The 13,641-nt window shown below is 51.3% G+C and overlaps 1 protein-coding gene across 1 annotated transcript in view; it reads right to left on the bottom strand.

Annotated features, from left to right (window-relative positions):
- Positions 1-11,473, bottom strand: part of RASAL2 (RAS protein activator like 2) — a 264,537-nt gene extending 253,064 nt beyond the window's left edge. Inside the window, 1 exon segment of the mRNA XM_056107324.1 lies at positions 11,260-11,473. Within this exon segment, the coding sequence (XP_055963299.1) occupies positions 11,260-11,467 (208 nt within the window). The 5' untranslated portion in view covers positions 11,468-11,473.
- Positions 11,474-13,641: the final 2,168 nt, after the last annotated feature.

Genomic DNA, 13,641 nt, shown 5'->3' with positions numbered 1-13,641 from the left:
AGACCACAGGTTTCAATGTGAAGAGTAAGAAAACAAGGCCGCACCTTGCACATGTGAGGCCTCAAGTTCTACCAGCACAGCAGCCGGCCGCCTGACCCTGTCACTGTGATCACCAGCTCTATGCTCTGAGCCCTCCGGCACAAGTTCCACCTCTATGACCCAGAAAGGGACCCTGAAAGCCCCGGTCAGCACAGATGACCCTGACCACCCAGGAAAGAAGGAAAGACCGAACAAACAGGCATCCGTTTTGGAATCCCCCACACCCACACCCCCATCGTGGGCTCCCTTCTTTCACTTCTCAGGATTCTCTCCCCACTCTGGAGATTTCTGCATTCTCTCCCCTTTGGCTAAAATGTCTTGACTTAAAAGCATTCTTTTTTTTTTCTGCTTTTTGGGTCACACCCGGCAATGCACAGGGGTTCCTCCTGGCTCTGCGCTCAGGAATCACCCCTGGCGGTGCTCAGGGGACCATATGGGATGCTGGGAATGGAACCTGGGTTGGCCGCGTGCAAGGCAAACGCCCTACCCGCTGAAAAGCATTCTTTTTAGGGCTGGGGAGGGCGCTTGCCTTGCCTGAAGTTCAATCCCAGGCATAAATAAAACATTCTCTTTAAACAGGGGCTGGGGAAATGGCTCAGAAGCAGAAGACTGGACTAGTATGTGTGAGGCCCTGGGTCTGACTCCAGCATTGCAAATTAAGAAAATCCTCACAAATTAAAATTTAAAAGTTAAATTAAAACCTAGACAAACCACAGGATAATTATTTTATAACCTCAGAAAATAAAAGGCTATTCTAACTACGACAGAAAACTGGAAACCCTTAAAAGTATGAATGATATATGACCACAACATAAAAAAAACAATCTCTCATTAGACAGGATATATAGCCCAGTGGTTGAGCACTTCACCTTCCGTGTGTGGGGTTCTCACTGAGGAAAATGAAGGCCCATGGGTACAGGCCCGTGGGTGCAGTTTACAGAAAAGGATCATTTTAAATGGCTCTCAAGTGTGAAAGGAGATTTTCAGTGTCACGGATACAAAAAATTAAAGACAGAGCTTTTCACCTGTTTTCCCCGTGTGCCTTAAAATGGCTTGTCCTGAAGATTATTCACTATCACTCATTCTACCTGAAAAATGTAGGCACTGATTAAGTAAGTTATGATTCATCCAGGCATCATGCCAGCATGGAATGAATGAGGATCCACTGTGTACACCGGTAGGAAACTATACCAGGATATGTGTGTGTGTGTGTGTGTGTGTGTGTGTGTGTGTGCAAGGGAGGGGACAAGAGTGAGGAACAACAGAAGCAGACCTGTCCCACAACAAAAACCTAAATATCAATCCAAATATCAATTCAGATAAAATCAATTCAAATAATATCTATTCAGATAATAAAGCAATTTAAAAGTGGCTCCAGGGGCTGTAGAGAGAGCACAGAGATTAAGGCAGTTCCTTGCGTCCTAAAACCCAGTTTCAATCCCTGGCACTTGAGATGGTTCCCTGAGCACTGCCAGGGGTCAGTCCTGCGCATAGGGACAGGAAGGCCCCTGAGCATCTCAAAAAAAAAATTTTTTTTTTAATTATATAATGGTAACAAATGGCTCCAGACCTCCAGGACTCACGGCCAACTTCCGCTGCAGGCCTGTTACGGCAGTCCCAGGAAACTCAACAAAACATGACCCTGCAGAGTTTTTAAACAAAATGCCGTGGCCCTCTCTCTAGGCAGTTCCCCACCTCCCTTCTCTCCATGAGAGGAAGGATACAGAAGAGTAGCGCTCTCTCTCTCCTCTCTCTCTCTCTCTCTCTCTCTCTCTCTCTTGCACACACACACACACACACACACACACACACACACACAGGTGCTGTTTATGTAACAGGGACAGTGATGGGCAGCCTGATGGCATGCAAGGCACAGGGAGGAGCAGAGGGAAAACCTCACAGGCTGGCATCCCTTTGAGAAGAAGTTGCAATGTAACCCCTTAGAAGGTTGAAAAGTGAAGTACACTGGAAAATGCCTGGGGCTATCGCTGAGGTGCTTGGGGACCCGGCATTGCTGGGGAATGGGAGCCCATGGAGGGGCAGGGATAAAGCCCAGGGCCACTTAGTCACATCCCCAACCCTGCAAAGTGTTTTAGGCATTTTCAAAATCAAAAGAAAATACACTAGGACCAAAAATATGAGAGAGAGAGAGAGAGAGAGAGAGAGAGAGAGAGAATGAATATAAAATATATGCAGTATGAGACCAAGTATGTGCAGACAGGACGGGAATAAATAGTAAAACAGTACATAGTTGGGGGGGAGGATGAATTATAGTAGTTTTTGTTCTCTTTAGACTTTCCTAAAATTCAAACTATTTCCATTAATAGAGATGATATTCACAATAAAAAAATATATATGATGACATAAAATGGGAAGGCTTGACGGTAAAAGAGAAAGTAGAGGGCCAGGGAATGAAGTGGCAGAAGATATACCAGGCATATGCAACACCCTGAGTCCAGACCCTCGCACACATGGTGCGGCCCCAAAGGGCCCCTGCACCTCAGGGTCTATGACCTGGTGGCCCCCAGCAGCTGAGCCAAGAATTGCCAGGTGTGGCCCCTATAAAATTAGTGGTTTTCAAAGGGAGGTCAACAGAAAGCTATAAGATATTAAACTTTTTAAGTATCACCCAGGATTCTAAGCATAACAAATGAAACAGTCAAATATCCTTCTGAAACATCACTTCTAATCACCGTATTTTTAAAAATGACTAAGAGAGATTTGGGAAGAGAAATCTTTCCAGATCTCTAATCTCTGGTTTACCGCTTCGGAACTGCTATGAGATTACTCGCCAGCCCTGCTTTCTGACTGTTTAGCCCATCTTTGTTTTTGGTTACCCAGGTAATGGTACTTCCAGCACTTCCCTTAAACACTGTGAAACCAACAATCTGCTATTTCTCACTGTCGACTTTTCCTGACCTCGGCCTGGAAAGGCCAGCTCCCTCAGGGGAGGCAGCATGATCTCAGGCTAAAACAGGAGGCTGAGGAATCTGAGGTTAAGAGTTCTAATCCTGACCAACTGTGGAATTTGTCTCCAATTTGGGGAATAATCCAAACTTCCTGCACTGGCTTCCTCAATGAGGAAACTTCAAGGATTGTTTTTTGGGGGGGGGAAAATGGCCTTTGATAAGATATCTTTTGAACTTTTCATCTTACTCTGGAGTTGGCTTTCTTGCCTTATTTGTGTGAACTAACCTACCTAACCTACCTCCCTCTCTAACCTACCTGCCCGCATCCTCGATCTCTTAGCTTCGAGGGGGCTGGGGCGGGGGGGTCTCTCTTAGAAGGTTCTACTAGAAGATCTTGGTCAATGCAGACCCAAGGTCATCTCGGGAGGGTTAAGAACACAATCAGGGTTCCATTCATCACCGGGAGGTGGGTACAGACAACTCACACCTGGGAAGGGAACGCCACACCAGTCTCCTACCCGCTCCCATTGACGGAGAAACGCCAGTGCCCATCCTGACAGTCTCAAGAGGAAGCAGGGCTTCCAGCTCCATCCCACCCACCCATAGGACAGCCCCCGGGTCTCGAGCCTTCTTCCTGAGGGCTGCCTGCTCGCGAGGAAAGCAGAGCCACTAAATGGGCACCGGGTTCCCCAACTCGAGTTTTCGGGCAGCACTTGCCAGCCTTCGGGAAGAAAGGTGTTTTTACAAACATCAGAGAGCAATTATCCCTCTGCCAGAACGGTGAAGCAATTGCTGGGATGCCCCGAGCACATGTCAAGCTCCTCCTCCTCCTGGTTAACAAGACCAAACACCTCTGACTTAGAAGTTCTTCCAACAGGGAGGGACGGGGAGCAGGCGGCCGAATTTTTTCTGGATTAACTCAGTCATTAGTTGGATGCTTTTTTGTGGTTCACCTACTTAAAAGGTGATCAAATCACTTTATGCTACAGAAGAGGGCAAGTGCAAAGAACCATTACATAAACCTCGGCTTTCCCTCACCAGCCCTCCTTCCGAGGGAACCGAGCCCCGGGGCCACTGCCCCCCACCTCTCCGCAGCCATTAGACAACAGCCTGCTTTCTCCTGTCACATCAGGGAGATTTATCGCATTCAACAGCACAGGACTGTACATCGTTTTTTAAGTGTATACACCGAGTTTTATATTTGGAAAAAGATCAAAGAGATGCTACAAAACAAACTATTCTCCAATAAATAGGAATAGGGCCAGAGTGACAGTACAGTGGGCAGGGCACTGGCCTTGCAGGCAGCCAACCTAGGTTCAATCCCCCGGCACCATAAGGGTTCCCTGAGCCCGCCAGCAGTGACCCCTGAGCACCCCCAAAGTCACTGTCACTGTCACCGTCCTCCTGTTGTTCATCCATTTGCTTGAGCGGGCACCAGTAACGTCTCCATTGTCAGGCTTGTTGGTACTGTGTTTGGCATATCGAATACGCCACAGGGAGCTTGTCAGGCTCTGCCGTGCGGGCGGGATACTCTCGGTACCTTGCCGGGCTCTCCGAGAGGGAATAATAACAATAATAGTAATAAACAGAAACATTCTAGATCTTCACATTGTTTGCTTTTAGTGGGTCTTTTTTCTGTGCTGTTTATGGTGCTCACTGCCTGCGGTGCTCAGAGGACCACGTGGTGCCAAGCACAGAACCCACGCTTCCCACATGCCAAATACATGCTCCAGGCCTCTGAACCGTCTCCCACGCTGAGTTTCACACAAATAATCAGAAAATGTGTGCCGATATTCAATCCAATATCTGCAGTTCCTAAGTCCGAAAAGCTCTAAAAAAAATTTTTTCCAGAAATTCTCTGGCAGTAAATTCTGACCTGCGCTGACATGAGGCTATTTATAGTCTTGTACCATACTTCGTGTGGCTTCTCATGTACTGAACTGCAGAACTCCAAACAAGATTAACTCCTGGATGTCGCCTCACCCCTGCTTTGAGTTAATATATGTGAACAGACATACAAACACACACATCCTAGTTCCTAAAAGTCAAAAAATACTTTCATTTCTGAAAACACTATAATCCACACAGCTCTTTTTCTTTCTTTCTTTTTGGGTCCCACCCAGCGATGCTCAGGGGTTCCTCCTGGCCCTGCACTCAGGAATCACTCTTGGCAGTGCTGGGGGACCCTATGGGATGCCGAAGATCGAACCCAGGTCAGCCGCATACAAGGCAAACACCCTACCCGCTGTACTATCACTCCGGCCCCACCAAACAGTTCTTTTTTTTTTTTATTATTAGTGAAACACCATGAGGTACAGTTGTAGATTTACAATTTTTGGTGCTTGGGTTTGACTATATAAACAGTTCTTATATAGCCTATTCTTCAAAACTATTCTCAGACTTTGAAAAGAAAATAGCAATAAACCGGAGCCAGAGTGATAGTACAGCAGAGAGAGTGCCTGTCTTGCACTTTGCCAACCTGAGTCTGATCCCTGGCATCATCTATGGTCCCCCAAGCCCTGCCAAGAGCAATCCCTGATGTGGAGTTCATGCCCAATTCAGTCAGCCTAATCAGTGGCTGAATAAATAGCAGTACTCCTACATTTAAAAAAAAAAAAAAGAATCCCGGAGTACCACCAGGTATGGCCCAAAAACAGACAAACAAAAAGCAATAAACCAACAGAACAGCAGGCAGAAAAACACCAAGATGGCACCAAAGAAAACATCATCATCTATGAACACAGTTTAAATAAAATATACCATTTGCTCACCAAAGAAGAAATGGGGAGGGGAGCTCTCTGAAATCCACATGGATTAAAATAAAAGTATATGGGGCTGGGGTGGGTAGAGTGGAAAAGGCATTTGCCTTGCACAGGACTGACCCAGGTTCAATCCCTGGCACCACTTATGTTCCCCAGAGACCGCCCAGAGTGATCCCTGAGCACAGAGCCAGGAGTAATCTCTAAGCACAGCTGGGTGTGGCCCCCAAAACATACAAAACAAAAAAATTTTCTTCAGGTTGGGGCTGGAGAGATAGTTCAGTGGTGCTAAGCGAGTATTTTGCACACAGAAAGACCGGGTTCCATCCACAGCAACTCGTAACCCTCAAGAGCAACAGTGATGCCCAAGCCCAGAGCTGTATGTAGTCCCTGGGTATCATGGACTGTGGCCCACAATTGAAAAGATACTTTCAATCTTGGAGAACACTGACACATCTTAATGCAAAAGCCCCAGTCATGGGTACATATTTCTGATATGGAAGGATGAGTGACTCCCTAAAAATATGCAGAGTTAATTATGGTAAGCACATTCTGTATAAGACCCGTGAGTTAGTCACATCTAATTCATACTGAACCGAAAAAGAACCAACTTCCTGCACGTGTTACTGGTTGCAACATTTAAAGTAAGTATAGACAGTCTCCAAAAAAAATGCAATAGAATCCCACCCTTTGTCTTCAATCCTGTAACATAAGCAATAGCACTCACTACAGCCAATTAAGAATTCTGCATCCATCAATTCGGATGCAGTTCCTGAGAAATTCCTCCCAAGCCACCACTGCATATTTCTAAGACGACATGGCCTCTGATGCAGTGTGTGATTAATCGCCCTTTCCTCCAGCTTGCTCCAACAGCCCAGGCCTTCAGAAAGAGCATGACAATGAGCTATACACTAACTTAATGGCAGGCGATCATGCTGACAGTATTTTATTCTACACAAATCCTGACTAAACCACCAGAATGAAACCTGGAGCCACAGAGGTGGCTCAGCAAACTGAGCACATGCTTTGCACACAGGAAACCTGGGTTCCATCTCTAGCACCACCTGGTTCCCCAAGATCCAACAAGAAGTGACTCCTGAGCACTGATGCTGTAGCCCCTGAACAGTACTGAGTGTGACACCCCACCCCCCCAAAAAAACGTTTAGGAACAATCTGATTTCTTGGTGATTGCAGGATTATGATAACTACAGGAGCACCTGGTCACTGGCTGGCAGAACTACTGCAATGTGAGAGCCTAGATTCTGGAGCTTCTCCCCGAGAAGCTGAACTCCAACGTCTGCATCTTCCTGTGCAAGGTGGTCCCTGTCCACGCACTCGGCGCACCAGCAGAACAGACAGCCGAAGCCTCTGCCCCCTCTGCCTATGGTTCAGCGGCTGAGCTTTTTCAGCCAATTGACTTGCAGTAAGGCTATAAATATCTGAAAAATGTTCTGCATTTGATGCTCTCAGATTCTGCATCCATATTTAGCTGGTGGTGGCATGCCTTTGTTTAAGCTACTCTACCACCCCTAAGAGCAGGCAGGTTGTGGTCTCGCTGGGCCAAGGACAGAGGCATCAGGGTTCAACAGGCAGCAATGTGCCGCGAGTAAACACCGATCTGCCAGCCACGGTGACACTGACTGGCTTGTCGAGACAGCAATACCCAGATAAACAAGATTCCTTGGGACCAAAAATCTAGTAAAGTCCAGTCAGGGCCTGGGGAGAACTTATAATAATGCTGGGATAAACAACCGAGGCATTTTACAACTCAAAGCAAAGAAAGGGGATGATGGCACGCTTTCTCTTGGTGGAGTGTCACAGCTCAGTGGTTTGCAACCTAAGTAAGATCCCACCTTTACAAAGCTCGGAACACAACCCCCAAGTTTGCCAATCATGGCAACGCGCAAAACTCTGGATAGATGAACTACCAACCCAAGACCAGACCTGTCAAACAGATTCAGAACAGCCCCAGCCTTCCAGTCTTGTGAGGGAAACTGGTAAAATGCCGTTTCCCAAAACTTCTCTTGCTATTCTTTACAAGGCAGGGGGCCTCTGCTATGGTCGCCTGCCTTTTTTTCTTTTTTTTTTTTAACCTCGAACAGAGGCACCTACTGCCCTGTGAAACTCCCTTCAAAGCCAGCAGCACTAAACACCGTTCCCCATTTTAGACCCTCTTTGAAATCCACAGTTATTTTAGGTTCGGCCCCAAAGCTGCAAGAGCTAGATCCAAGCAAGACACCCATCCCCACCTTCCTATCTTGTGAAAACATTCCAAACAAATAGACATCTGCCCTCACATTCCTTCTTTCCAAATGCAGTTCACTGACCTTCTGTTAAAACAGCTCCCCAGTCCATCCTGACAGTCAAGATTTAAATGCATCAAGTCAAGGGCTTGCCTCCCCTGCAGAGCCCCAAGAACCAGGCTAGAATTCCTAACAACCTGTAGGTAACAAAGCAGGGCAGGTGACGGTATCAGAAAGCTCTAGAGCTAAAAAGGACCAGAGAGGGTAATAATTACAGAGTCCACATTTAATACAGAAACCTAGACCCACCAAGTTCACATCGCTTCCCCCAGACCAAAGAGACAATACAAAGCTTATTAAGGGGTCCTCTGCATGGAGTTCAATCTCCAGCACCACATATGGTCCGCAGAGAACCACTAGCAGAGATCCCTGAGACAGAGCCAGCACAAACCTTGAGCATAACTAGGTATAGTCCAAAAAAAAAAAAATTTTTTTTTAATTACTTGCCCATTGCCAGACAACCAATTTGTGGCAATGACAGAAAGAAAATTCAGGTTCTCAACCTCCAGGTGTCGTGTCTAGATTACCAGTTGTTAGATTCCTTTAAAGAAAAAAAATATATATTTTATATAGCAGTAGACTACACTCAACAAACTCTCTTTAAATTGGGAAGAAGCAGCCAGATGTTCTGAACAATCAGGATTCTGCACAGAGAAAACCACTAAGTCAACAAGAAAACCAAAATGAACTAAGTGTTCTCCAAATGATTTCAACCTTCTAATATTTTTCATTTCACGGCTTTTCGGTGAGTTCTACAACAGGCAACTGGAAAACCTGCTAAGGACAGAGAAAAGTCATGAGTCATTTTTATGGTTTTGGAATGTTTCTATCAAACTACAGACAATGCCACTGTGCCTTAGAAGAACAAAAGCTGTTGGGAAAAAAAAAAACAGTAAATAACAACAGCATCAGGATAATTGAGAGCGGAAGAGGAGAGAAGTTACAATGCTTAATTGAGGGGGAGGTGGAAAAATTTATAAAGCAGTAGAAAGTCTCTTCGCTGGGCGCTGCAATTCACTCTGTAACAGAGAGAATGCATGTACCATACATACATGGTATGTATTTCTGAGGTAGTACTATTTACGAACATTTGTCTCACCCTAGAAAAGGAACCTGGGAAGAGGCATTATTTTTTATCAGCTGCGTGCAAAGAATGACGGTTATCACGGGGTCTAGAAAAACCCGAGAGAACAGTTTCGGACAATGAAATACTGGAAGATCATATATACACAGCCTCGCGCTAACTCCTAAGTAATCCGAGCGTGTTAAGGATGGAAAGGCGCGATGAGAACGTGGATCCACAACACACATGGACGGATCCAGGCTCATCTGCAACGGCTCATCGACTGCTGTAGGAAGCTATCGGCTAAGTGGGATTAGCAGGTGGAAGGGGAAACCAGGCAAGAAAGGTTTTAATCTGCTGAGCCCAGACTGACTGACCTTGCATCATCTCCTACCTCAGTCTCAATTATTTCAGATAATTAGGATACCATCAAGAACACAAACATGGGGCGGGAGAGACAGTCCTGGGATTAAGGCACTGCCTTGCTCACTGCTATCTCTGGTTCCATCCCCGGAACGGAATAAGGTTCCTGGAGCACCACCAGAGCCAGGAGGAAGTCCTGAGGATCACGGGTGTAGCCAAACACTGACACACACTCACACACACCACGAAATACCAAGTGATAACACACATAAGTCCTTAAGAATTGGTTATAAAAAAAAAATACGTAATTGCTAGAGATTTAGTTCTGAAGGGGCTATAAAGAGATTATTTTATCCAATATTCTAATTTGATGGGGTGGGCAGGGAAAGACCTGATTACCCCCCATCCCAGCCAAATGTCATGGATAATCACTGAACAGCCAAACTGAGATCAAATCCCAAAGTTCTAGACTCCTTTGGACCATGCCAGACTTGAAGTCAAAAGCCACCTACGTGGTCCAGAGAGACAAACTTCAAGACTCGGTCACCAGGAAATCATAAGGGGGGCGAAGTAACACAATGTCCTGACCACTACAGGCTCAGATGCACATGAGCACGAAAAACACCTTAACAATCAACGTGCCTGATTTGAACCGATGTCTCCAGGGTCCACCTAAACTCAGTGGGAAAAAAAAAAAATCCTGGAGGTGTCCAGAGGCTGTTGAGTTTTCAAACACAGCCGGGTTCCATGGCCCATGGCCAGGCTCACCCAGATAGAATCCCATCATTCGGTTTTTCATTAAAGGGGGGGGAGCCCCAGGAATACAGGATGGGAGAAGTTCGGGCGTGCTCAATCTCTCTCCCCAGTGCAGAGCCTGAGCCTGGGCTCCTGACAGAAGCAAATCAGTCACAACAATGGGGCCATCTGGAATATGGCCTATTGGGGCTGTCCAAAGGAGACTCAGAAGAGAGGCAACGACAACCAGACAACGACGACACCGATTCAGTGTGAAGCCACCTAGCACTGAACTCTGCACCTGCACCTTAGCTGAAGTTTCTGCATCCAGCCAGCCTGTGTGTGGCCCTTTGCTCACTTGATTTCCTGGGACAAGCTGGGGGGTGTTGTGGGGGGGATCCCACCCTCTGGAAGCTGAGCTGACAGCTCTGCCTTCAGGTCGGTACTGCAGAATTAGGGGCAAGGGGGGCCTAACTCCACCTTGAAACGCGCTGCAGGTGCCTGGAAAGATCCAAAGGGGGGAAAAAAATAAAACACAACACACGCGAGCGCGAGCGAGCGCCCCATCTTCTCCAGCGCGGGGCTGGCGGCAAAACTTAGACGATACATCTGGGGGCGCAGGAACCAGCCGGGCCCAGAGACACGCGGGAGGGAGGGAGGTGGTGGGGGGGATTGTGCAAGGGGAGGGGATGTGACTCTTGCACTAAGAGAGGATGCATTTTGCACGGGGAGAGGGGGTGACTTTTGCACGAAGAAGGGTCGCATTTTGCACGGGGAGAGGGGGTGACTTTTGCACGAAGAAGGGTTGCATTTTGCACGGGGAGAGGGTGGCTTTTGCACGGGGAGGGGGTGGCTTTTGCACGGGGAGGGGGTGGCTTTTGCACGGGGAGGGGGTGACTTCGGCACGGGCAGGGGATGACTTTTGCACGCGGAGGGATGCATCTTGCACGGCGAAGGGATGCATCTTGCACGGGGAAGGGGGTGACTTTTGCACGGCGAAGGGATGCATCTTGCACGGCACGAGGCTGCATTTGGCTTTGGCAGCGGGCGGCAGGACGCACGCGGGGTCGGGGGTCGGGGGTCCTTACCGTACACGCGGACCCAGCTCTGCTGCTGACACACCGACTCCAGCAGGATGCGATCCAGCATGCCCCCGGCCACCACGGCCCCGCTCACGGGCACGCCGCCGTCCAGCTCGTCGGGGGGCAGCGGCGACTCGGCGGACTCGAGCGCCGGGAACATCTCGGGCCACGAGCGCGCCTCGGCGGCTCCCCCAGACGCCGGCGACAGCTCCATGGGGGGCGGCGGCGGCTCAGCGGGGACGACAACGACGACGGCGACGGCGGCGGCGGCCGCTCGCCTCCTCCTCCTCTTCCTCCTCCTCCTCCTCGGCCCGCTTGCCCCGCGCCGGGGCCGCCGCAGCCCACCTGCACGCGGCGGGCGGGACCCGCGCCGGGAGGCGGATCCAGCGTGGCCCCGGCGCCGGGGGTCGCGGGCCGGGGCGTGCGGGCGCAGGTGGCGGCTCCCTCCGTCAGGAGGGGCACGCGCTCGGGAGCCCACCGGGGGCGGCTCCCCCTCAGTCTCCTCAGGCTCCTCAGACCCTCAGCGCCTTCAGCCCCCTCAGTCTCCTCAGACCTCTCAGCCTCCTCAGACCCCTCAGTCTCTTCAGCCTCCTCAGGCTCCTCAGACCCCTCAGGCTCCTCAGACCCCTCAGTCTCCTCAGTCTCTTCAGGCTCCTCAGGCTCCTCAGACCCTCAGCGCCCTCAGCGCCTTCAGCCTCCTCAGTCTCCTCAGTCCCCTCAGTCTCTTCAGCCTCCTCAGCCTCCTCAGCCTCCTCAGTCTCCTCAGGCTCCTCAGCCTCCTCAGCCCCTCAGTCTCCTCAGCCCCCTCAAGCTCCCGCTCCTCTCGCCGCCGCCCCGAGGCTCGGGGATGCGGCGGGGCCGGGCGCCGGGGCGGGGCTGGGGGCGTCGCCGCCAGGGGCCGCCCCCTCGAGCCGGCTCCGAGACAAACGCTCCCTCCGCCGGCTTCCCGCCCCGCGCGCCGGGGCCCTTCGGGAAGGGAGCGCTCGCCCCTCCTCGGCCTCTCGCGCCCCGTCCCCCTCGGGGGCCTCAGGCCGCGCCGCCGCGCAGCGCCCCGGCGACCCCGGCGAGCCGCGGCTGAGGCGGCGGAGGCGGCGGCGGCGGCTGAGGCGGCTGAGGCGGCTGAGGCGGCGGCATCCCAGGGTGATAGGCCGGAGCAATCGAGGCCCGAGAGCCGGCCGCGTGGGCAGCCCGGGAAGCGGGCGCCGGAGGAGGAGGAGGAGGCGCGGCCGCCCCAGGAGGGCTAGTCGCAGGCCGAGTCATCCACCGCGAGGCCACGCCCCCGGGCCCGGCCAGGACCGCCCCCTCCGCCGGGGCCACGCCCACTAGTCCCCGAGCTGCCGGCCCCTCCGCCCCGAGGCCACGCCCACAGCTCCCGAGCCACCGCCCCCTCGGCCAGAGGCCACGCCCACATCCCCGAGTTGCCCTCTCGGGCCCACCAGTACCGCCCTCGAGGCCACGCCCACAGCTCCCGAGCCACCGCCCCCTGGTCCCGCCCGGCACCGCCCCTCCGCCTGAGGCCACGCCCACAACTCCCGAGCCACCGCCTACTGATCCCAATTGGCACCGCCCCCTCCGCTAAAGCCACGCCCACAGCTCCCGGGCTGCCGCCTACAGATCTCACCCGGCACCGCCCCCTCCACTCAAGCCACGCCCACAGCCCCCGAGCCGCCGCCTCCTGATCCCAGTCAGTACCGCCCCCTCCGCCCGAGGCCACGCCCACAGCCCCGAGCTGCCGCTTTCCCGGGCTCTGGGCGCTGGGGAGGCGGGGAGCAGGAAGGGGTGCGGGAAATTCGAAAGGAAAGAGGGAAAAGGAGGAGGCTTGCAAGCTGCTGATCCCGGTTAGACCCCCCTCCCGCGCCCTGGCATCCTCTGTGGTCCCCTAGAGCCCCTCCAGGAGTGATCTCTGAGCACAGAGAGCCAGGATACTGCTAAGTGTGGTCAGAAAAAAATTTAAAGGAGGAAAAGAGCTTCCGGGCCTGCCTTCTTCCCAAACTCTGTGCTTGCAGGCCTGTGTTTCAAGCCACCTTTTTAACCCAGGACCCAAGGGTTGAAGAGCTGCTTTTATTTTTCAGTCCCTGCGGGGTGCGAGGAGGGTGGAAACGCCTCCTTTCCCTCCTTTCTCCTTTACAGAGATTTGGCAGCTAGTCTGGGATTGTGGGGTATTTGTTGTGGGATCCAGGCTCTGCGCCCTGCCCCCGTCTGATGCACGGTTAGGAGGTGCAATGTGACTGATGCACAGTTAGGAGGTGCAATGTGACGGTTCATGCCAGCACAGGAATACTCAAAAGCCTAGCAGTCCCCTAACATGGCTTGATCTTTGTTCTCTCCACCCAGGATCACAGTCACTTGCCTTTTATTTTGCCCTCCCTGGCCCCAAATCAGTGTTTT

This window comes from Sorex fumeus, unplaced genomic scaffold, assembly GCF_029834395.1.
Source record: "Sorex fumeus unplaced genomic scaffold, SorFum_2.1 ptg000161l, whole genome shotgun sequence".
NCBI classification, from domain to species: domain Eukaryota; kingdom Metazoa; phylum Chordata; class Mammalia; order Eulipotyphla; family Soricidae; genus Sorex; species Sorex fumeus.
Note: the sequence above shows the minus strand (reverse complement) of the source record. Positions and strands in the feature narration are given on the sequence as shown.